The sequence below is a fragment of the Lactuca saligna genome, chromosome 5, assembly GCF_052625555.1.
Source record: "Lactuca saligna cultivar CGN05327 chromosome 5, ASM5262555v1, whole genome shotgun sequence".
Lineage (NCBI taxonomy): Eukaryota > Viridiplantae > Streptophyta > Magnoliopsida > Asterales > Asteraceae > Lactuca > Lactuca saligna.
The window spans coordinates 247,105,810-247,129,792 of NC_136421.1; the positions used below are offsets into that span (position 1 = coordinate 247,105,810).

General features: G+C 36.4%; 3 protein-coding genes and 1 long non-coding RNA gene across 8 annotated transcripts; 2 read left to right on the plus strand and 2 right to left on the minus strand.

Moving 5' to 3' along the window:
* The first annotated feature begins 1,691 nt into the window (after positions 1–1,691).
* On the plus strand, positions 1,692–3,197 carry PDV2 (plastid division2). The gene is made up of 2 exons (XM_078995512.1): positions 1,692–2,149; positions 2,492–3,197. Exons 1-2 carry the CDS (start codon positions 1,931–1,933, stop codon positions 3,116–3,118), a joined length of 846 nt encoding a protein of 281 aa, XP_078851638.1. The 5' UTR covers positions 1,692–1,930; the 3' UTR covers positions 3,119–3,197.
* Positions 2,486–4,295, minus strand: LOC145047263 (uncharacterized). Its single transcript, XM_078995513.1, has one exon. It carries the CDS (start codon positions 4,053–4,055, stop codon positions 3,321–3,323), a length of 735 nt encoding a protein of 244 aa, XP_078851639.1. The 5' UTR covers positions 4,056–4,295; the 3' UTR covers positions 2,486–3,320.
* A 3,224-nt stretch (positions 4,296–7,519) lies between these two features.
* LOC145047264 (uncharacterized) lies at positions 7,520–10,734 on the minus strand. 3 transcript variants are annotated; one of them, XM_078995517.1, is made up of 3 exons: positions 10,501–10,734; positions 8,556–9,778; positions 7,520–8,180 (listed from the first exon to the last, which is right to left on the minus strand). In XM_078995517.1, the coding sequence occupies exons 2-3, from the start codon at positions 9,769–9,771 to the stop codon at positions 8,149–8,151; spliced, it is 1,248 nt and encodes a 415-aa protein (XP_078851643.1). In that variant the 5' UTR covers positions 9,772–9,778; positions 10,501–10,734; the 3' UTR covers positions 7,520–8,148. The 3 variants fall into 3 exon arrangements, with proteins under 3 accessions (XP_078851643.1, XP_078851640.1, XP_078851641.1); XM_078995514.1 differs by having other exon boundaries at positions 7,520–8,183; XM_078995515.1 differs by lacking the exon at positions 7,520–8,180 and having other exon boundaries at positions 8,382–9,778.
* Positions 10,735–10,771: 37 nt separating this feature from the next.
* On the plus strand, positions 10,772–13,754 carry LOC145047265 (uncharacterized). 3 transcript variants are annotated; one of them, XR_013682178.1, is made up of 5 exons: positions 10,772–11,256; positions 11,468–11,516; positions 12,096–12,178; positions 13,064–13,129; positions 13,576–13,754. It is a non-coding gene; the product is annotated as an uncharacterized LOC145047265 (long non-coding RNA). The 3 variants fall into 3 exon arrangements; XR_013682176.1 differs by having other exon boundaries at positions 13,064–13,754; XR_013682177.1 differs by lacking the exon at positions 13,064–13,129.
* Positions 13,755–23,983: the final 10,229 nt, after the last annotated feature.

A 23,983-nucleotide genomic window follows, 5' to 3' on the forward strand; every position in this document is an offset into this window, starting at 1 on the left:
AATACCAAAAATTTTACACGTAACTGCACAAAATATTAAAAACATAGATTTTCACAGATGAACATTTTCTAAAATATATAGTTACATGCTAAAATATTCTACATAATAGTTTCTAATTTTTGTGCTAAAGTTAATAAAAAATATAAGTAGAGATAAAAAAAAAAGTTAACTAATTGGGGAAGATCCTTGTCTTTCATAATCATTTTTTCATAGAGAATTTTGTAGTATTATGTGAAAATGCATTGTAAAAATGAGAAAAATATTTTTTTATTGGTTATTATACTCTTCCATTGCATCGATAGTTTTCGCAATCAACATGTCTAAAACTATCGTTTTGGCAAAAATAATAATAATCATAATAATAATTTCACTTACGATCAATTTTTTTCATTGTTTTTTCAAATGATCATTTGTGAAAATTATGGCTATTTAGATTGTTTTTTTTTTTTATAGCTATATGATTGTAAGAAGTTTTAAAAAATAATTATTATAGTGGATATATCTATTTAGAACTTTATAGCAGGGATGAACATTAGAACAACTGGAACTGGAAAAGACCCAAAATCGGATCGGAACCGAACCGGATTTAATAAAACGATTCAATTAGCGGTTTTCTACTTATAGAAAAACAGGTCTTGTTCCATAAAAAACCAGAACTGGTTTTTAAAATTCCATAACTCACTCATATGAAGTCGGAATTACTTGATTTTTTTTTCCGAAATGTAATTTAGTATTTTTACTTAATTTTAGACTATTAGAAAACATATTTTGGTTAAATATGAAATCATATACAAACATTGGAAGACAACATATCAATGCTGCGTGTTTTTATGTTTCAACATAATTTTTTTTATTCTGTTCCAGTTTTTAAAATACCGTAACTTACTAATATGAAGTTGGAAATATGTGATTTTTTTAATACATGTACTTGTATTTGTACTTCATTTTAGTCTGTAACAAATCATATTTTGCTTAAATATTGAATCATATACAAAGCCCGAAAGACAAACATATAAATGCTGCATTTTTTCTATTCAGCACATTTTTTTAAAAAAATTTTATTACAGTTTTTAAAATATCGTAACTTAATCATTTGAAGTCTGAATTACTTGATTTTTTTTCAATATATAATTTTGTGTTTGTACTTTATTTTAGAATCTAAAAAATATATTTTGGTTAAATATTGAATCATATACAAGCCTCGGAAGACAGCATATCAATGCTGTGCTTTTTTTTTTTTAAATAATTTTGTCTCGGTTTTTAAAATACTGTAACTCACACATATGAAGTCGGAATTATTTGATTTTTTTCCAACATATAATTTAGTGTTTGTACTTCATTTTAGAATGTAAAAAATCGTAGTTTGGTTAAATATTGAATCTGATACAAATCTGGTAAAACAACGTATCAATGCAGCGTTTTTTTATTTTTTTAATATGAAAGTTTAATTATCTTTTATTTTTTGGAAGCCAACTAAACTACGTGTATATATTATGAATCGTATCATCATTAGTTTCATCTTCTTTATAACCGGTTCTTGTTTGAAAAAATAACCAAAAACCAGAATCAGATCGGAACCAAGGTTACTATACCGATTCCTGTCTGGTTATAGACTTTATCCCTACTTTATAGTGTATATAATATATACTATTGTTTCACAAAGTATAAACCAAATTTTGGCCATGAGCTAAACATGATTACCCGTCATTACGTCAAGTATGCTGTCCATGGTCCGGGTCTCCGGGATTCGGAAATTATTGTGTGTATTATTTTTATTTTTCATTTTTTCTGAAAAATAAATGTTATCTGCTTGATAGGAGGAAAGTCGTTTGTCTATCTGTTGGGAAATCAGCAGAATCACTTGTATCCGTGTAAACCCTAATTTTGGCGCTTCAAAACCCTATCAACCATAGTCGAGAGATAAATCAAGATGGAAGAAGACGGTATAGGTATGGTACTTGCTCGAGCTTCGGAGCTGCGGTCCAAGATCACCAACTGCATTCACAATGCATCATCTATTGATGCCACAACACTAGAGGGAGGAACAGAGTATAAAGAAGAAGCAGATGATGAAGAAGAAGAAGCCGAGAGCCTTTTGAACATTCGCGATTCCCTCGAAGTCCTTGAGGCTCAACTTTCTTCTTTGCAGGTGTGTTTGTGCTCTTTCGATTGAATTTTTACGGGGATTTATAGAAACCCTAATTCTGGACTCCTCCACCAGCTTTGTTTTGATTTGTGACTTGAAACCTTGTAATTATGATGGGTTTCGTTACAATTTTGGGTTGATTCAATTCTATTGGTAGTTCTTGTCATGACTCATGAAGTTAATGCAGATATCGCCAATGAACGCTAAGCTGTACATTCCAAAAGACTCTGTTTTGTTTTCTCGTACATCAAATCAATAAACGTAGTAATTATGTAGATATATAATAGTTGTTCCAAAGAGACTCCATGTTTCTTACCAAATGTTCTCACTTTCCTCTAATTTCAGTCATTACAACAGCAGCAATGGTATGAAAAGGAAACATCTCTCACTGAGATCGATTACAGTCGCAAAAAGCTGCTACAGAAGCTAAAAGCATACAAAGGGGAGGACTTAGATGTCATACGTGAAGCCACTGCTTTTGCTAGCTCAACAGTAGAGAAAGAAAACAACGATCTTCTTCTTCCTCCATACCCAACTCGCCCTTCTCCCTCTCTTGATCCTGACAACGGTTACCTATCACACTTCTCTTTAACACCCAAAATACACACAAATGGCCCTCCAAATGGTCAACCAAAGGGAAGTTTCCATCATTCAGAACCCAAAACCTCGTTACAGGGGTTGAGACAAATTATGGTTGCAGCTGCAAAAAGGGTATTTCCAATTGTTGGTTTTATAGCTGCTCTGCATTTATCTGGTTTTGAATTCGGTAGAAGAGGGAGTCTACCCAAGGTGGTTTTGGGCATGTCTCAAGAACAAAGGAATCAAGAAAAAGGAGAAATGATGGTTGAATGTCCACCCGGGAAGGTTTTGGTTGTTGAAAATGGTGAAAGTCGATGCCTTGTGAAAGAAAGAGTGGAAATTCCTTTCAAATCTGTTGTCACATTACCTGATGTAAATTATGGGTGTGGTTAAGTGATTCTTTTTTCATTCCATTGTTTGTATATCCAGTTTCTTATGGAAACCATGTTAGTAAATCTGCTTTTAGGATCAAGAGTGCTGAGTTCTTTCTTCTCTTCCCAAGATAACCTTCTTTATACATACATATATCCTACCCTTTTGTACAAATTTATGTCACATTAACTAAAAACCTTAAAAACACAAACTAGTTTATACACTAATCTGACATTAAAGCACCAACAACACCAGCGATTAAAGTAGTCGGATCACCAAGAACAGCTGATATCACAAATTGCAAAGCTAAACCAGCTATCTTACAACATTTCTTCATTCTCCCTTTAGTTTTCTTATGATAATTCTTCATAAGTGTCCCCTTCAAACTAGGAATTTTTATCTCCACATTCCAATTTTCCCCATACATATAAACCTCACCATAACATATGTCATGCCAACTCTCCATCAACATCTCCTTTGCACACGCCACATGCAAGTTATACTTCTTGCATACCGACCTATAGCTCCAGCTCCGCCCTCTGCCGCCACACCGGTGGCAGGATGACCTCACTTTCCGGCACAAGTAGAGCTTAACCTCACCATCATCCAAGATTGTTGGAAGCTTTGCACAACATGGATGTAGGTCAAATCCGCACGCGTGGCAGTGGTAGACAAACCCTAAGATGTCTTTTTCACAGGCGTTACAGTAGCGGGGTAGTGAGCCTGGTGGGGTGGGGAGGAATTGGAATGTGCATTTGGTGTAAAAAGGGTGGGAGATTGAAGGGGAAGGGAGAGCACAATGGATGTGTAAGTTGTGGTTACATGTGGTGCATGTATAGTTGGATCCTATTCCAGCTTCTTTGCAACCATTGCATTTGAAGGGGATTTGGGTGTAATTGTGGTTGAGGTTGTGTTCATGGTGGTTGAAATTGGAAATGTAAATTTGATTGTATTTCATGGTGGATGGGTGGAAAGGAAATACAGATTTAGAATGTTGGATGATTTCTTTATAGATGTGAAATCTTGGATTTGTATGTGTTCCTTTAAAGGCTTAACAACTAGTAGTCTTGATTGTTAAAGAAGAACAAGTAAGAATAACTTTTTGAGGAGATTTGATGGGTAAAATGGTAAAATGACGAAATGCGTAAATGATTGTTTGGATAAAATGTTGTGTACAAATAAAATATGAATATGAATAAATAATTATTTTACCTTACGTTTAAAAAAAAATATATTCATAAAGTTGGATTTTTGGCTAAACCCATTAGTTCATTCTGTCTAAATCAAGTCAAAACAAAACAACAATGTAATGTTTAATCCATTAAATAAAAAAGAAAAAACCGGTTAGCTTGTATTGTGATTGGGGTTGGCAAAGTGTGAAGCCAAATATTACTTTTGATTTTCTTTAACTTGGAGATTTGTAGAATTAAGTTTGGAAAAGCATGCATGGGATGGGACATGCCATCTCATGGCTTCATCTATAAGACTATAACTTCATATTCCACAATCCTAAAAGCTTGAGAATTAGGTTTAAACATGTGACATAGTTATATGGCGTTTAGATTTTTACTTGTAGATTGATCATGTGTGGAGATTTTTGCACTTGTCCTTTAAATGGGTTTTTGGAAGCTCGAACTAGAAATAACATGTTGCAACTTATTTAAACTAAATAAAATAAGTTAGTGTGGATGATATTGATTTTCATTTATTTGTTATTTGTTAGCGTTAAGGGTATTTTAGGTGCTTTAGATATTAGAGGATCCAAATATTTATTGTTTATGTTTAGGTATTTTTATGTCTATGACCAAAAAGTGGCAATTTAATTAATTATTGAAACGCATACTCTTACATGTCTTTTTAATTAATTTTATATATTTCAGTTAGTTTTACCAAACATTTTTTATCAGTTAGTTTTTCAGCTATCAACTAGTTTTTTATTTAATAACTAGCAACAACTAGTTTTTCATCTAATACGCCAAACATAACCAATATTATGATGCAAGTGAAGTTAACTCATTTGGTTTTGTTCGTTTTGCAATTTAATATGAAATTTACATTACAGTATTTCAAACAATTATATTCAATATATATTTTTTTAAATAAATATTAGACATAAAAAATGTAATATAACAAATATTCGGGTCCACAAAATAAAAATGAAAATTAAGACAAATTAAAATGCTATTAAATGATGTAGATGATGAGCATTTGTTGGTAGTTGGTACATACTATTTATTGTAAGTACTTAAAGACATTGGGTGTCTTATCGTCCTACACTATGATGGATTACTATGCAATGGGAACCAAGTGAGAATGATGTGAAAATGCGAATGCTCAAAATTTATGGGAAAAATCTTTGTTTTTTTTATAATTCTTATAAAAAGGTACCTTTTAATGTTGAAACATAGGATTTGATTTCGGATTAACTCCAATTTGAGACTAGTTCAAGACCATTTGAAATTAGAAATGTTAGATTTTGGGTTTTAAAAATATCAATAATGTTGTTGATTTAGCTGTTTGTTTTTTCATAAATAAAATGTTTGCAATCTACTCACTCCTTCCACCCTGGGGTTTTCCAACCCCATATGCATCCACCCATTTGTAGTCATCATTCCTGTTTTTAAGGATACAAATCAAGGCTAAAGTTGATCCAAAGAACTCCTTAAGATGCCCAAAAAGTATCCTTAGTTTCTACACACATCTATCCCATGTGTTAACTCTTCGACTTAATGATTCAAAGTTTGGATTTACTCTTTAGTTTTTCTTTTGTTGCTTCTGAAGGGAGTAACATCAAGTTTGTCACGGTGTCACATCAAATTTGTCACAATGCAGCAAAAATTTGTCATTTGCATAGCTACTTTTTTTTTTCTAAAATTAATTTATATAAAAATAATCGATTGAACCAAATTATTTTAAAACTAAAATTTCATTAAACTTCAACGAAAATTACAACAAACAAACCAAAAAAAATTTAGAATTTAAATAAAATCATATAAATTAAAATTACCAAACCTACATATACCTAAAGGACATCTTCATCGGAAAATTGACCATCTAAATCATCGACCGGTTTCGCGTTAAGATCAATGTGGTTGACGATCCAAATATGTTTCATCAAATCTCTACAAAGAACATGATGCATCTTAACATCATGAATTATTGCCCTCCTCACCAAGTACTCCTAGCATCCAACCTCAAAAACTTGTGTTAGTGTAACGATCTCGTTTCGTTATATTCACATATTGCATTTCATTCGTCTTCAAGAATCATATTATGCAATATGATACAAGTATACATCACCTCACTCATTTTCTTCTCCTCCATATGAGGTGTAAGATATTTAAGAATATGTTAACGTTTTTTCAGAACACCAAGCGATCGTTCAACATCCTTTACTGGCGTTCAACATCCTTTCTCGTATTCTCTTGAGCTCTCTTAAACTTCTACCTTTTGTGATCATTTAGAAAAGACAGTGACTTCACAAAACAAGCATGTTCCGGATAGATCTCGTTCACAAGATAATACTTATTCCTATAAGACATTCCACACACTTGAAAGGAAGAATCTGGTACAGTCTCGTTATACATAATTAAATAACAAATATATGTTAAGAACATTAATTCCCTTAAAGGAAACCGTAGAACCAAAGACTGCATACCATATCCGCAAATCTTGTGAGACCACCTAGGCTTCCTAACATTTTAGGGAAGCCGTGCAGATTTTAATGATGATCATACAACTGTTGGACGTCGCTATAAGTAGGTTTGCACAGATATCGTGGACCATATAATCTCATGATATACTTACAAATTTTGTGAAGACTTTGTCGTGCAGTACGTCCGGAAATCCTATGATTCTGATCTAATTCATCAGGGGAAGTGGCATACACTAATTGACGAAGTATGGCAGTGTATTTTTATAAATGAGTTAAACCAAATGTACCTCTAACGTCTGAACATCATCCGGCACACATCATCTGCATTTTGTTGCCGTAGTTCTTCGATATTCTGTTCAGCCTCCTAAATGACCTTTATGGCCATTTCAAGCAACGCATCAAACATGCCCGATGAAGCCGATGAAGATGACATTTTTAAAGAGAATGTTTAAGAAGTAGAAGATGGTTTTGATGTGTTAAATGAATGAGAGTTAGGTTACATTTATATGAATTTAAAACAAATAAATAAATAAACCAGAAAGAGTTGTTGCCCCCATTGCCGTTGCCCCCATTGGTCCACTACACTCGGTCAAACTCGGTAGATTTACACCGAATTGCCAAACCGAGCTTAGCTTGCTGAGGGATCGGCCCGGTGAACACCGAGGTCGTCGAGACTCGACCCAAAGCCAGTGTCCGGTCTAAGTAGATTCACCAATGTTGGACCTTATCTTAAAGGTCAAAATACACTTCACCCAATGTCATCATAATTTCTATATGTTATATATGAACTTAAATGGATATTTCGGTGGCACACCACATCAAAAACCAAAATAGTTCGACATCCGTATCAAAAAACATTTCATCCAATGTCATAATAACTGCTATTTTCTTCAATATACAATATACAATGTTGTAAAAAAAATAAAAAATAAAATAAAACTGAAAGCACAATGACATAGTACAGAGAAAAGAAATTACATTGCTATTTTTTGCATTTAGCCTGTTAAGACAAAAGATACCATTATCTTCTTTTTGCTGCTGCTGAACCATATGAAACAATTGGTTTCAAGGTATTTTTATCCCATTACAGCAATGCACTTTCATTTCTTTCTATTACAGCATTGCAGTTTCAAAAGAAGAATCTTTTCAAGGCATTGCACTTTTAAAAATCTACCAAATTACAATTTGTATTTAGATGACATTGCTATAACTGGTAGATTTTTCACTGTACAAAGCTGTAATATGAAAAATTAAAAGACAATTCAAATTTTGCATATATGTTGTAGGTTCCAAGTACAAAATTTGACAAATCAGTTCTTCTGTCACTGGGATCCACCCGAGTAATCTCCAATTTAATTTGGCATATTCCCAATTCGTGATCACAATATCTTGTAATTTACCTTCTGTATTGCCACCTACCTCCCTTGACTACTAATCATGATTAACATGTTAAATGATACTATTAGAACAACAATCTAACTATTTTATAAGAAAGCATTTTTTAGGTTTTAAGAATGGAAAGAGAGTTGTTATTGATTGTCCAAAAGACATAAATACCATCATCACCAATAGTACCGATGTCCAAGTATTTTGCTAATAATAATATGATTGATTATATTACACATGGCATAGATTAAAACTAAGTTGAAGATTCATTCCCAAAACATCCATTATATCCCCTACTAAACCACAACCAAATACAAATCTTTATGCAGACCAAAAAAAAAAAAAAAAAACATGAATATGAATATGAAATTATGAATTATTATTATTATTCCAAGGTTTTAAGAAGGCGAAACAAACCTGCAGCTTCTCGGATCCTAGAAAACTCGATACAAAAGGCCTGAACCTCAATAAACAAATCCTGAACATTAATGATCTTGTTGCGGATCAAACTCTGCAGAAAAACACACACGAGCCTCACCAACCGGTTCTGCATGTACTTATCCTTAATATTCTCACACGATGATATACAATTGGTTATGTACATGTGGACAAACTCAGTCGGCAGTTCAACCGCAGTGGTCAACCGGTTGACCACCTCCATCGAATGCAAACTCATGTCCATATTCACCAGAACCGTAAAATACTCTGAAATTTCCGGCGAGTTCATCAGCTTAATCAGCACCTCCACCGCAATCAGAGGGTTGTTCTCCACCAGCTCCGGCAGCTTCCGTGGCGTTAGACCGCAGTGGTACACCAGTTTGGGGTCGGAGGTTAGCTCCAGTAAAACCTGTTCCTGTTGAGATGGAGCTAACGGTCCTTTTAGGGCTTTTAGGATCAGTTCACGGACGGCTGCACCACGGCTCGTGTCGGCACACATCCCGGTGTCCCAAAGCGGTTCGTGAGTCGACTCAGGGTTGACCCAGACGAGCTCACCTTCTAGCACCGGGAGGCGAGGCGGTGTAGGGCGGGCCCAGTGAGGGTAGAGCGCTTCCAATGATAGAGTTTGGATTAGACCGGTTATGGTCTCTGGCGGCGGGAACTCCAACTCCGGTGAGCTGATGTCGGGATCCGGTATCGCGTTTTTTATCGCGGTGTTTTTGAAGAGGGAATTGACCGGTTTGGGATGGGGGTTTTCCGGCGGTGGTGGTGGCGGCGGCTCCGGGAACCGGTGAGATGAAGGATCGAATTTGGTAATGAAATCCGCCGGAGATAGTTTCATCACGGGAGATGGAGAGGATAAGAGATGAAGGATGAATGCACGTTCCAAAGTATCGGTTTTTTCGTCATTTGCAGTGTTTGTGAGCAAAGAAATGTAGGGATTGGTGGAGGATGATTTTAGGGGGGAATATGTGTGGTGAAGTAATGCAAATGCAACCAATCGTTCTGTGGATTTTAGGAATTTTGGGGTGTGGGTGTCATCCAAGAGCATGACAAGTGCTGACAAGATTTCATTTTGCATTGATTTTGGGATTTTTGAGGAGAAATCGTTTATGATGTCTTCAAGGACTCGTTTTTCACCATCTTTAAGTAGGGAATAAAGGATCGTTGTTGATGCTTTCGTGATCATCTTCATCTATTATCTATTAATTAACAAAATAAACTACAAATTAGTCTACTTTATAAGCAAACTTATGCATACAAATAGCAACATACTTTCACAGCCTTGTAGCATTCTACTTTTGGTTTTTCTATCTATTACAACATTTTTTCCTACTTTAAGAAATGAAAATTGATTTGAATATATTGAGACTAACAACCATGGACAAAAAGGTAACTATGCATCTAAATTAAACATCAATTCTATTAGATAAGTTAGATACTCTAATACAAACAGTAAGTAAAGCAAACAGTAGAGCAATGGAGCCAGGTAAGGAACTAAAGATGGATGTACTCTAATATGTCCTAAGCTAAGTAATAGATTGAACTTAAACGTTAGCTATTCAAAACAAGAAACATGAATGCTGTATGATATATAATTATAAATTTAGGAATTAGGAACAAGTATTACATGGCTTCTATTCATGTATTATCCTGTCCTATGGATAATAAACCAAAACTTAACCTAACATCATACGCCAATTCTGAAACTTTGACCTTTGCTCAAATTACTTCCACAAGCTTCTCAAGTATATAAGATTGTTCCATCAATCACCAACGCCTTTCATATTAATCAACATGGAAAAATCGAGAAAGCAAATAGATCGCAAACTCAAAACAGAAGCAAACAGAAAGCAAACGAAAAATAGATGGAGAAATCGAGAAATCAGAAGCATTAACAGAAGATTGATGTCGAGAACTGCACCTGAACGAAGATAGATGTCGAGTTGGAGACTGGAACCTGAGACTGAGAGGGATCGAGATGTTGCTTGCAGACCAACTCACTTCAGCTTAATCGATTGTTCCATTGACATTTGACAGATCGAGATCGATATTCCTCACTTCACGAATTCACTGTCTTCGTCGATGAGAGCATGAGGGAGAGAATTGAGAAATCTGCGATGCGAGACACAGATGATTTAGGGTTACCGGTTACTTTGCTCCTTTTTTTTTTTTTTTTTTTAACAGCAAGATAAAACGGGTCGGTTTTACACATAATGGGCCGATTCGGTTTTCAACGGGTTTAAACATAACCCAACTCAAGAGGACTCTCTAATAAATAAAACCATTTTGCCACCTGCTTCATTCCAAAACATTCATTTCATCCAAAGTTAAATTCCAGATTTAGCTTGATACTCCTTTAAATTAAATCCGGACTATTCAATACTCTTAATTTAAACTTGATTTTGTTCATGATTTTCAGCAATTTCTTCGATTTACTTCACTGTAGAATCACATTCATGTATAAAAGTCTCACTAAATCACCTACCGATTACCAAGATTTATGCGTTTATTGTCGAGGCTATTTTTAGATTCGATCAGCAATAACTATTGGAGGAAGAATAAGGTCGATTACCACCACCATTGTCGCCATAGCATCAAGGCATTGTCATCCATCTCCACTATTGGGTTTAAGAGTTTAGTTGCTGGTGATATCAATGTTGCTTCTTCTACTAAAAAGGTAACATCATATCTCTTTGTTTTAAGTTACAACTATTTCATAAGGCACGCTAATTGTTCGATTATTTGACCAAATGAAAACTGTGATGTGTATTTTATCACAAAATGTTATCTTTGCCTCCTTTGGTGTTTCGTTTTAACCTAGAATACCATGGTAGTTTGAGATGACAATTAATTTTGTATTTAAGTTTGGTTTATTTGTCTTTTGACAGGAAGAGAAGACTTGGCCATTACCGATGTTTTAACTTTTAAGAGTGTGATGTAAGTGATAGTATTGCTATTATATATGTGATAAAAAAACAATGAATTCATGGTGATTGATCCTTTTTAATCCCTTACTTTACGTGATATTTACATTTACTGACATTAGTCTATCGTATTTATTATGTTAATTATAATGTTTGTTTTAGTCGGGATCTTCTTCATGATTTTCCAATGATGACACTATTAAAGAATATGACAAACGATGGTTCTTTATATTATGAATGATAAGCATGCTATCTTTTGGGTGAGACAATGTAACACCTGGTTCCTGATACGTATTTTTAAATTAAGTATTTTGCATTTTGGCCTGGGACTCGGCAAGTTGGTGGCCCAACTCATCGAGTAGAAGCGGTTTGGACACGGGAGTTAAGTGGCTGACTCGGCGAGTCAGAGATCGGACTCGACGAGTCCGTGCTGTCTGGACAAAAACCCTAATATGAGGGTTTGCACCATATATAAACGCCTTAACTCGACCTCCATTGTGCCTAACACTCTCCTAGAACTGCATATCGAAACCCTAGTCGTTTGTGTGTGTGTGTGTTAAGGCCATTTTGGTGCTTTTGTTGACTTGTGAAGCTTGGAAGGAAGAAGAGGAGGTTGAGTATTCGACTTGGGGCTTGTGGATCCAAAAATCTCATTCCATCTTCAGCTTAATCAAGGTAAAATGCTCTTGCTTTGGTCTTCCATTTGGTTGTTCATCTTTGGATTATAGATCTTGGGTGCATTTAGGGCTTTCAAGCCATTTTCGGATTTAAGGAGTGTTATGTGGACTCTAGCCTTCATATCTGTGCCTTAAGAGGGGTCTCATGGCATAAAGGTGCCAACTTTAGGGCCATGAGAGCCCCATGCACATTGTAGGACACTTTATATGGATTTTTGAGCTAAAAACCCCATGCATGTGCATCAAGTTTGGAACTTTACGTATAAAATGGATATTAGGAGGCCAGATCTATGGTTTTGGTGTGTTAGACCTCATTTAAATCGACTGTATGGAGTTGGTCAAGGTTGGACTCGGCGAGTTGCTCTTGGCACTAGACGAGTCGGTGACCATTATGCACCAAACCATTTCTATGAATGGGTAAGTGTTAGGAAGGAAGTCCTTTGTGGGTTTAGACGCGAAAAGGGACCTAGAAGCCATGGGACTCAACGAGTGGTATGAGCAGACTCGGCGAGTCCATATCAATCTCCCAATCTTTGAATATGGACTTGATGAGTTGTTCATACAACTCGGCGAGTCATAGACTGGACAAGTTCTTAAGTTGGAGATGAACTCGACGAGTTCAAGTAGGAACTTGGCAAGTCGGATGAAGATGGTCCTGATGCTATGATTGAAGGAGAACCCGTCGAGTTTTTCCTAGACTCGACGAGTTGAGCCGGGGTTTTGTGTGGGATTCGAGAAGCATGGACTCGACGAGTTTGTAGGCCAACTCAGCGAGTCAGGTCAACTGAATGTTAACTTTGACCAATGTTAACTTTGACTGAACTTGGGCTAACCCTGTTTAGGGTTGTATGTGATATGTGTTGACTTGAAGGTTGTTGTGTAGGGATCAAGGAGTCGTTAGGAGTCAACTTGTGCGCCGAGGATAGTTCAGACAATGCATGATATCGAGGTGAGTTACCTTCCAGTAAGGGTGGGTCTAAGGCCACAATGCCGACCCACCAAGAAGGGGTATTTAAAAGATAATGGTCTTTGTGATAATTATCTTGGTCTGGTTATGTTGGATATGAGGTTTATTTGGATAGTATGTTATGTGTATGGTAGGGTTTAGTTTCCTTGACAGTGGTCCTTAGGACCCAAGGGTAGGTCAGTACCCGGATATGTCTTACTGTATGCTTATATCTGTTGATTGTATGCTAGTGGTAGGGGTGAAATAGTCTCCAGTTACCGGTTGAAAGATACCGATGTTGATTACCGGTTGAAAGATACCAATGATGGCTACCGGTTAAAAGATATTGATGAAGGTTACCGGTTGAAAGATACCGATGATATTGTATGGTATGTGGTGATGGGGGAACTCACTAAGCTTTGTGCTTACAGTTTTGGTTTTGATTTCAGGTACCTTTTCGTCGAAGGGGAAAGAGCCGGCGGTGTAGCAGCGCATCACACACACATGTTTCCGCAATAAGTTTTTGGGACTATACTCTGATTTTTAATACTTATGATGTTATGGTTTGAAATACAACATTATGACTTTGTAATGAAATGTTTTATGGACAAGGTTTTAGTAAAATGTTTATTAAATGCGTTAATTCAAAAATGAAAATTTTGGCCTTGAAATTTGGGTCGTTACAGACAACTCATTCCCTATATTCTTATCTCATTTTTCAATAAAAAAAATTAAGAAAGTATATGATGATAAAATTGGATTTGTGGCTTTCTTATTTGTGGCTTTTCTTATTTATGTAATTATTATTTTAAACTATTACTATTTGGACATGTGTTATATTACTCGCATTCATTTGTAGTGAAATTAACGTTTAGTAACTTGGGAGTTGTAATTATCTAATGTTAAAATTATATGTGGTGGATACAATGTAATTAAGTGGCTATAAATTTATATCATTTAACATATGGGCATCTAATGCATTTCACATAATAGATGGATTCAAATGGATTCCCTGTTGATACATACAATCCACATGGGACCATTAGGTTTTCTTTAAGAAATAAAAATGTACTGAAGTATACCAGCTTATATCTACTATATGGGTTGTTTTTTATTGTGTATTTGAGATTGTGAAACCTTTTAGGTTTCATTGCCAATCTAGTTAACAGAGGAAATAATTTTCAATACCAGTGTACTTTCACTTATAGCATTGTACTATGTAATAGTCACAATTTTGACATATTTGATCATATTCTCTAAAAATTACCATTTATAAGTTTGCTTTTAGCATTGTACTATTTAAAAGTCACAATTACGACATAATTGGCCAGGTTCCGGAAAACTGATATTTTTTAAGTTCATTTATAGCATTGTACTATTTAAAAGTCACAATTACGACATAATTGGCCAGGTTCTGGAAAATTGATATTTTTTAAGTTCATTTATAGCATTGTACTATTTAAAAGTCATAATTTTGATGTGTTTGGTCAGATTCTTGAAAAATGATAATTTTTAAGTTCATTAATAGCATCCTACCATGTAAAAGTCAAAATGTTGAGATATATAGCCAGGTTCTTTTTAATTAGTAAATTTGCTTATTTAAGTATTGTACTTTGAAAGTACATTGCTATAATAAAAGAATTATTATCTATGTGTTAGTCATTTCAATCAAGTAAAACAAGAGAAACAAAAGTGTGTTTTCATCGTCTTAAATGTGGCATTATAGGTACAAAAGAATGTAGTTAGACAGTTTTGATAATTTTGACCATTTAAGTGTATTTTGATCATTTTGCTCAAAATGACCATTTTTCTCATTTCAATTAGTTAAAACATAAAAAATTAGTATTTTCATTATTTTAAACTTTGCATTACATGAACAAAAAAAAAAACACAATAGGACCGTTTTGGTCATTTTGACCATAAGTTTATTTTATCATTTTGGTATAATGCTAATTTTGTTCATTTCAATCGGGTATAAAAAGTTAGTATTCGAGTCATTTTTTAACTTGCCATTATAGATACAAAAGAACACATTTGAACCGATTTGGTCATTTTGACCATTTAAGTTTGGTTTTTTTGTTTGGTCAAAATGGTAATTTTGGTCATTTTTCTCAATTTCAAAACAGAAAAAAAAAAAGTATTTTGGTCATGTAAATTAGCATTACAAATAAAAAAATAATATAAAAGTCTAAACAAAACTTAAATTTTATTAGTTTAATAAAATTTTATAAATTTTTTATTAGTGGTTTCCACTAGTTGTAACCTAATTTTGAATATTTAAAGATCTAAAAGTAAAATAGGCTGGCTTGCTACTATCAAGAATGTAAACTACTAATGTTCATAAGCTCTTAAATAAGGAGGCGTACATTCATTACATAAATCAGTGAGGATCACACCCATCTCAAATTCTCAATTGTTTATGATTACAAACTGTGGCTAAAGGCTAAAGCAGGAAAAAAAACATCCTATTATCTTATATGGACAAATATATGCATTGAATCACAAAATAAGAATACAATATCTCTATTCCGTATAAGCATTCAACATAATTAAAAAAAAAAAAAAAAGAGTCAATTTAAACATCATAAAAATCAGGATTCAATACAGGAAACAAATAGTCATCGTTTTCCTTCTAGGCAAGATACATATTTATATTTATGGATAAACGTAAATATAATATTCAAAGTAATTTAAAAGTATCAATAGATCATTAGTTTACTACATTAGGAGAATCAAATGAAAACATCCTAAATTTCTAACTCTAAGCACATGTTCATTGAATGAGTGTAAACTATGTAATTAAATACAGCCTTATAACTAAAGCCTAAAAGCATCATTGAGATCAATAACTCGTTATCAAATGCTCTCTATAGCTAAAAGCATCACTGAGTAACTTGTTATCAAATGCTCTTTGTAGCTAAAAGCATCATTGAGATCATTAATTCAACCTCACAAATCCTAAAACCTTAAGTGAATATCCAACCTGTATCAAGTAGCTACTATAAGATGCTCTCCTTAACGCTCGCACACATAAAACGCCTAAATTGCAATTTTGATTAAAACTTAACAAATCATTAATTTGCTTTTACAGGAATCAAAATTTTCCAAAACAAGAACTAACATGGAACAACACCTAAAACGTAATTTTTACTGAAACTTAACAAATCGTGAATTTGATTTTACAAAAATCTAAAATTTTTAAACAAGAACTAACATAGAAAAAACACCTAATTTGCAATTTTTATTGAAACTTAACGAATTGAGAATCTGCTTCCCAGAAATCAAATTTTGTTGAAGCAGGAACTAGCCTTTGATCGAGGCATCGTCGAATGGTTGAGATGTTGTAGAAATTATCTTATCATTAGATGACAGGTAGTGGTGTGATTACTAAGGGATAATGGCTTAAAAAGTAATATACTTTTTGATTTGTATATATTTGATCATTTGGTTTTTTCTTCCACATTTACTCCTCCTGTAATGCCTTGTTTCAAATCATTTCCATTTCGGGAGTAGTGATCAAGGATTGGGTATTAGCAGACTTAGGATCCTTGAAGAAGTTAGTTTTGGGCTCATTTGGAGGTGGATGATGTATATTGGATGATCTGGGTATTCGGTTTGTGTTTTGAAGTTAAAGGATATTTTGGTAATTTGTTAGCTCGGGCTTTTATGGAAAATGGATGTTTGTTCAGGATATGGTAAGACGGGTACAAGTTGATTAAAGCATAGAGCTTCTTGTTACCTTTTTCATGGATATATGGATCATTGGAATCGGATGTATATTGAAGAAGTTACGGCCTTCGGAATGTGCAGGGTTTGAGGGGAAACCCTAGTACGCGGGGGGGTACTTAAGGAGTACGCGGGGCGTACTGCTGCAGAGGAGGGTACACGAGGCGTAGTATGGATTACGCTGAGCATAATGCGATGGCAGATCGGGAATCCGAAGCCTCATACGCTGGGCGTACGAGGAGTACGCGGGGCGTACGAGGGGAGTTAAGAAATCCTAGTATTTGGTATTAGACCCTATATAAACACATTTAGTCCTTAGGGATGGCCTCTTTACCAGCCTCCAAGTCCCCAAAACCCTAGAAATCGTCTCTAAGCCTTCGTGGTTGTGATTTTGAGCTCATGGTGTGCATTTTGGTGTTTTAGGGCCATTTCCAAGAAGATAAAGCTTGGTGCAAGGTTATGGATTAAAGAGGTGTAATGACTCAATTTTCAAAAGAAATTTTCATTTTTAAATAGTCAAAAACATTTTCCGTAAACCATAAAATCTCCATACATTTGTTTTCAAATTCATAACAATAACAATCTTATTACAATCTTCAGAGTATCCCATAAAAATGCATGAGGGAGAGTGCATGCCACGCCATCAAGCCTTGTCCTTGCCCTTGGGCTCAGATGTACCTAAATCAAATCCATAAACTGTAAGCTAATGCTTAGTGAGTTCCCCAGAGCATACCCTATACACGATCCACATAAACATATAATCAAGTTAGCTATAAAAGCTACATATACCACATAAGCTATGCATACAACATATAGGGATATCGTGGGCTCTTCCCCAGGGTCTTACTCCAGGATGCCATGGGCTCCCCACATGATCTTACACCTAAGTGCCATAGGATCTCCCATGGTCTTTAATAGGAAATCCATGGGCTCTCCACATGGTCTTACATCCAGCTGCCACAGGCTCTCCCATGGTCTTTAGTAGGAAAGCCATGGGTTCTCCACATGGTCTTACATCCAGGTGTCATGGGCTCTCCCATGGTCTTCCATACAAGCATACCACATATACAACTAGCATAATTCCTAGCACATAACCAAATATCATGCCTCATAATATAACTTTAGCTAGTATACCACATATCATAAAATGGATCGGTCTTGGTGCCTTCAACTCATTGGTATGGTGAAGAGACCCACCTTTCAAGAATGGTGAACTGCTAAGATCGGATGAGTCCTAACACACAACTCCAACTCAACTGCCTATAACCATCATGTGATTAACTTGTTATAATCCCAAAATACCATAATTATGCTCAAAGTCAACTCTGGTCAAAGTCAAGGTCAACAGTCCATGTTGACCTCAACTCGTCGAGTGCATCCAGCAATACGCCAAGTTACTTGGGTAACTCTTCAACTCACCGAGTTACTTGAGTAACTCGTCGAGTTCTTTAATGTCCAGAACACCGAAAACCCATATAGGCCGAAAACTCTAATCCTTCACCGAAATCGCTCAGAATCTCGAAAACAGGTAAACCCTACCCGACTCGTCGAGTTGGCTAAGGGACTCGTTAAGTCCCTTCAGTCCTATTTGTGATCAAACGTTTTTAAGCTATCCCAAAGTTCCAAATTGCATATCTAGCCTCCTAGGACATGGTTTCCACGTAAAGTTGCAAATGTTACGTGCATGCAAGCTCTTAAATTCCAAAACCAAGCTAAGTGAGGGGTTTAAGCCAAAGAAAAGGATCAAATCTTGATAAATTCAACAACTTTATAACTCTAAGGACTTAGAGGAGTCCAAATCTGAAGTTACAACTTCAGATCATGCCCAACACCTAAAATGCTCCACAAATATACTAAAAATGGCCTTAAACCCAAGAATAAGGAGATATAATGCTAGAATGATCAATGTAATAGCTTGTTACCTTCAAATGGAAGCCCAAACGATGTGGATGTTGGATCTACAAGCTCCTTCCCGTTCCAAGCTTCTCAACCTTCAAACCTTTTCAACCAAAACGCACCAAAACACTCTCTTAGCCTCACAAGCATAAGAAAGCAACAAATAACAGTTAGGGTTCTTTCTCTGGGTAATGAGGTGGTAAGGGAGGCTAAAAGAGGTGGATTAAGTCCTTTATATAGCGTACAAACCCTAAAAATTAGGGTTTTCCTCTACAGTGCCTACTCGTCAAGTCGGGGCCTTCCGACTCGTTGAGTAGGATCTAAATCCCGTGTCCTCATAAATGATCTCCATTCGACGAGTTGGAGCTCCCCAACTCGTCGAGTCCTAGCATAAAACCTTAAAACTTGGAAAAATTAAATGATACCTGGAACAGGTGTTGCAAGAGGAGTTTGTGGATCTTGAGTATGTGCTTTATTTCCAGCTTGTTTGAGGTAAAAAACTTTGACCTTGTTCATTGTAACTTAGATCTATGTTGTATGATTTGTGGACCCTTTTTGGTCCCATGGATGAGATTTAGTGGTTGCTACCATTCCTGGAACTCAGAGTTTCCACTCTTGGTGTTTCTGGGTCATAGATTCATAAAGTTGGCAACTTTAAGGCTTAGAATCCTCCATGCTTGAGTTTGAGCCCATTTAATGGAAGTAGAAGGTTATATTTCGAGATTGGGGTTCGTTTGGGTCATGCAAAGTCACCAAGTCAATGACTTTATGGTTCTAGACGTTGTTTATGACTTAGATCTATGGTTTGGACTACTGGACTTAAGTATTAAGAGCTTAATGTAAAAAATGGCTTAATGGAGGAACACTGGGCATACAAGTTTATACACACAACGTACAAGCCATATTGCTTGTATGCTCATCGTACAGTTGAGTACGCCCTGCGTACTAAATCAGGAGGGTTTTGGCTTTTGAGCTTCGTGTTGGGATTCCTTTTGGGTTTAGTTGTTTGAGTTCTCAATGGGCCAACTAAGTATACGTGTTTTGGACTAGGAAATTGGTTGGGCCTTATGGTAAGGCCCATGAAAGGGGTTTGGGCACAATTTAGAAAATTAGATGTAACATCCATAAAATTCAAGAAAATTTTAAACTTTTTAAACATCACAAAAACCATTAATTGTTTACAAATTATTTTCAAAATAGTATAACATCAGAGAATCCCATAAATCATATCATAAAATGTGAAGAGGTGAACGATCAAGCCTTCGCCTTCCCGCGATCATCTGAAGTACCTTAAACAAAATCCACAACTGTAAGCACGAAGCTTAGTGAGTTCCCAAAATACTCGAACAATAATAACACACATATAATAACAACATACTATGGGCCCAATTAACCATCGTGTTGGAATGCCCCAGGCCCTCAACCATCGGGTTAGAATGCCAACATACTACGGGTCCAACCATCCTCGAGATGGTATACCCTTGGCCCACAACCATCGGGTTGGAATGCCCATATACTATGAGTCCAATCACCATCGGGATATAATACTGTCGGCCCACAACCATCGGGTTGGAATGCCTACATACTATGAATCCAATTATCCTCAGGATGGAATACTCTCGGGCCACAACCATCGGGTTGGAATTCCCCAGTCTATTGGCTCATGCATAAAGCAGAAAGCCTCAACCACCAATCAAACATATGCATATATCAAATATTCACATAACAGTCTGCAAACATTCTAATCGATCTACAGATCACTAAGCATAGCAACATCCTATCTACCAGGATACCAATCTAACAGATCATAACCACATAAAAACATCCTATCTACCAGAATACCGATATCACAGAACACAACAATAATAAAGCATGATAACAATCCAAAGGGTCGATCTTGGTGCCTTCAACCCTTGAGTGTAGTGAGGAAAACTCACCTCACAAGTAATGTTGAACCAATATGATCAAATCTGAACTTGCGGCTCCGAACTCAACTGCATACAATCACCAAGAGACTAATTCCATTAAAATCCTGAAATGCCCAAAATGCCCTTAACGCCAAACTTGGTCAACCATGGTCAAGGTCAAAGTCAACAGCCAAGGTCAACAGTCCATGTTGACCCAATTCGTCGAGTGTATCAAGCCACTCGTCGAGTTCATTAAGTGTTCAGAAATACAGGAAAAACCCTAGCCAACTCACCGAGTTATCTCATCAACTCACCAAGTTCACTCAGTATCCAGAAGGTGGGAAAACTCAATCCAACTCGTCGAGTTGGCAGAGCAACTCGTAGAGTTTTCCTAGCCTTAATGCATTCAGACACTTCCAAGCAAAATCAAAGCAACATACTAACATCCTATTTACAAGGATATTGATCTAACATATCATAATAACATATACCATCCTTATCTACCAGGATACCGATCTAACATATCATACTAGCATAATGTATCACGATAACAATCCGAAGGGCCGGCCTTGGTGCCTTCAACCCTTGAGTATAGTGATGAAAACTCACCTAACACTGCTGAAGTCCCGCAGATAAAACTCTAGCTGTTGGTTGACAGATTCCCGAGCTATTAACATCAAACAACACCTAATTAATGATTGGGTTCCAAGCCTAAGGTCCAACTCACACTTTAAAGGCCCAAAAGTTTAGTAATGGGCTAAAGCCCAACATATAGCCCGATTTTCCAAATTGGGCCCAGACCTCTAAATGGTCTTACCCTAAGGCCCATCCATTTATTCTAGTCCAAAATCTTGATATTCCTATGGCCTAATATCACATGATCATCAAGATCTAGTTATGGCCCACCTATGGCCCAATTTTCCAAATTGGGTCCAAGTCCTTTACATGGGCCTTATCCTAAAGCTCATCCAGATATTTTGGTTTATTTACTTGTTCTTGGATAGCCCATCAATAGTCCAATCACCAAAGCCCAATAGGAAGGCCCAACTCAAGGTCCAAGTGAAATTAGGGTTTTCACATGAAATGACGATTAGGGTTAAGTTTTCCTACTTAACCCATAAAGGACTTAATCCATTAAGTCCAATATTGACTTAGGTTAATTGCAAATGATTATTAATTAATATTTTAAGTTTAGTGAATAATTCAAGTGCGGGTCCCAATCAAATTCCCAAAATTAGGGTTTCATGACATTAGGGTTTTCCAAACCCTAATTAGGGTTTCCAACCTAAGTACTAGCCCATTAGTCAAATGGTTGGGCTTTTAGGTTAATTAGGGCTTCATTGGGCCCATTAGGGTTTCATTAAGCCCACTAGGGTTTCACTAGGCCCATTAGGGTTTCCAACCTAAGTACTAGCTCATTAGTCAAATGGTTGGGCTTTTACGTCAATTAGGGCTTCATTGGGCCCATTAGGGTTTCATTAAGCCCACTAGGGTTTTACTAGTCCCATTAGGGTTTCGCTAGTCGGGCACCACCCACTACCACCTCGAGTAATGGTGGTCAACGGCTACTCACGGTGGTGGTTATTTTCCTAGCCCATTTTGTCTAAGCATCCCAAACGAATCAAACACAAACAAGGCACACCACCACCCAACACGGCGGTTGGTGGTGGTAGCCACCGCCTCACGGTGATGGTTTTGAGTTTTTCTTATTATTATTCCGACTCGATTACAATTATACAATGCAAAGTCTTAATTAAACACACACACACTCACTAAGATAAACACACACAGACGATGGTACATGGTGGTAGCCACAACCTTACGTGGTGGCGGTGACTTCCTTGGTTTTCTGGCTAGACCAAACAAATAAATAAATAAACAAACACATGCTACAGATTTGCGAGATGCACTCCAGCAACCCACCCGGTGGCTCAAGGTGACGGAAGCAACAACTTGCGATGACAGCCACCACCTCACGACGGTGGCACCAGTTCTTTTGATTCCTAGCCGAGCAAACACATACACACGCTTTGTAAACACGAACATGGTGGCCCTTTGGGGTGGTAAACAGTGACCGGAGCAGCAAAGAGATTTCACAGACAACGACGGTGGACTGGTGACAACGCTACATAACAAGAATGGGAAGGAAAAGAGGTCGCGAATCCAACTGGTGAACGCCAGTGACAACAAATCACATTCTACTAACCTCCCACTACCCCAACGACCAAGGCCAGCCTTCATCTGCAACATAATGAATGCAGCAACGACGGCTAGGTTTCGGCGGTCCACAACAGCGACAGAAACATGGCGGCGATTATTCGTGGTCCTTGTCGGCGATGGAAGCAACTATGGGTTGGATGGTCGATGGCTTACATCGGCAGTTATGGAGGGGTGACGGCTGGAGAGACAAGGTGGTGAAAGTGGCGTATGGATATGGTTTTTTTAGGGTTAGGGTTTACCGGTGGTGTTAGGGTTATATACCTGGATCCCTTAAGCTTTTTCCCACAATCACAAAAATGGTCCTTCCTTCTATTATTATTTTCCAATTAAAGTCCAGAATTTACCATTTCTACCATTACTTTGGAAATTCCTTTCAACTCCAATCCAAAATTTACCCAACAACCCCTCCTTCTACAAAACCTTTTCAACATAGGTCCAAAATTTATTCTTTAGCCCCTGCTTCCATAATTCTTTCATATTAAGTCCAAATGATACCAAACACCCCCTGACTTTTAAAATCCTTTGCAAAATAAATCCTGTAATTACACTTTAACCCCCGGAGTTTCGAATCATGTCATTTGGCTTCCCAAAACCAACACCTCGCTAATTATTATTTGATTTTGAACTATAATAACATAAAATAATAATAACAATTACTTATCGGGGTTCCGGGATTATTATTTAATTATTCTATTTTAAACAATATGTTACAATATCCGATAACCAACTCTATAGGTCATCTATACAACAAATAGGGACCAAATCTCAATCTACAACCCAAAACCCTAAGTTTGACCTAAAATCAAACTTGGTTAAAAAGTAAATGATCAAGTCAAATTCAACACTATAAAGGTCATTCAGTCAGTCGCTACGTCGTGACCACCCATTGCTCACGTCGTATAATGAAGACAAAATAATCGTGGATCATACCTTCGTCATGTGGTGACGACCAAAGCGTCACGTCGTGAGAAATGATCTAGACAGATTAATGCCTTATGCTCTTAATCCTTTAAGCCATGTAATCAAACCTTCCAGAAGGCTTTCTCCATTTCAGAATACCATAAAAATCATAGCTTTTTAGATATGAATGTCCAATGCATGTCTCAGA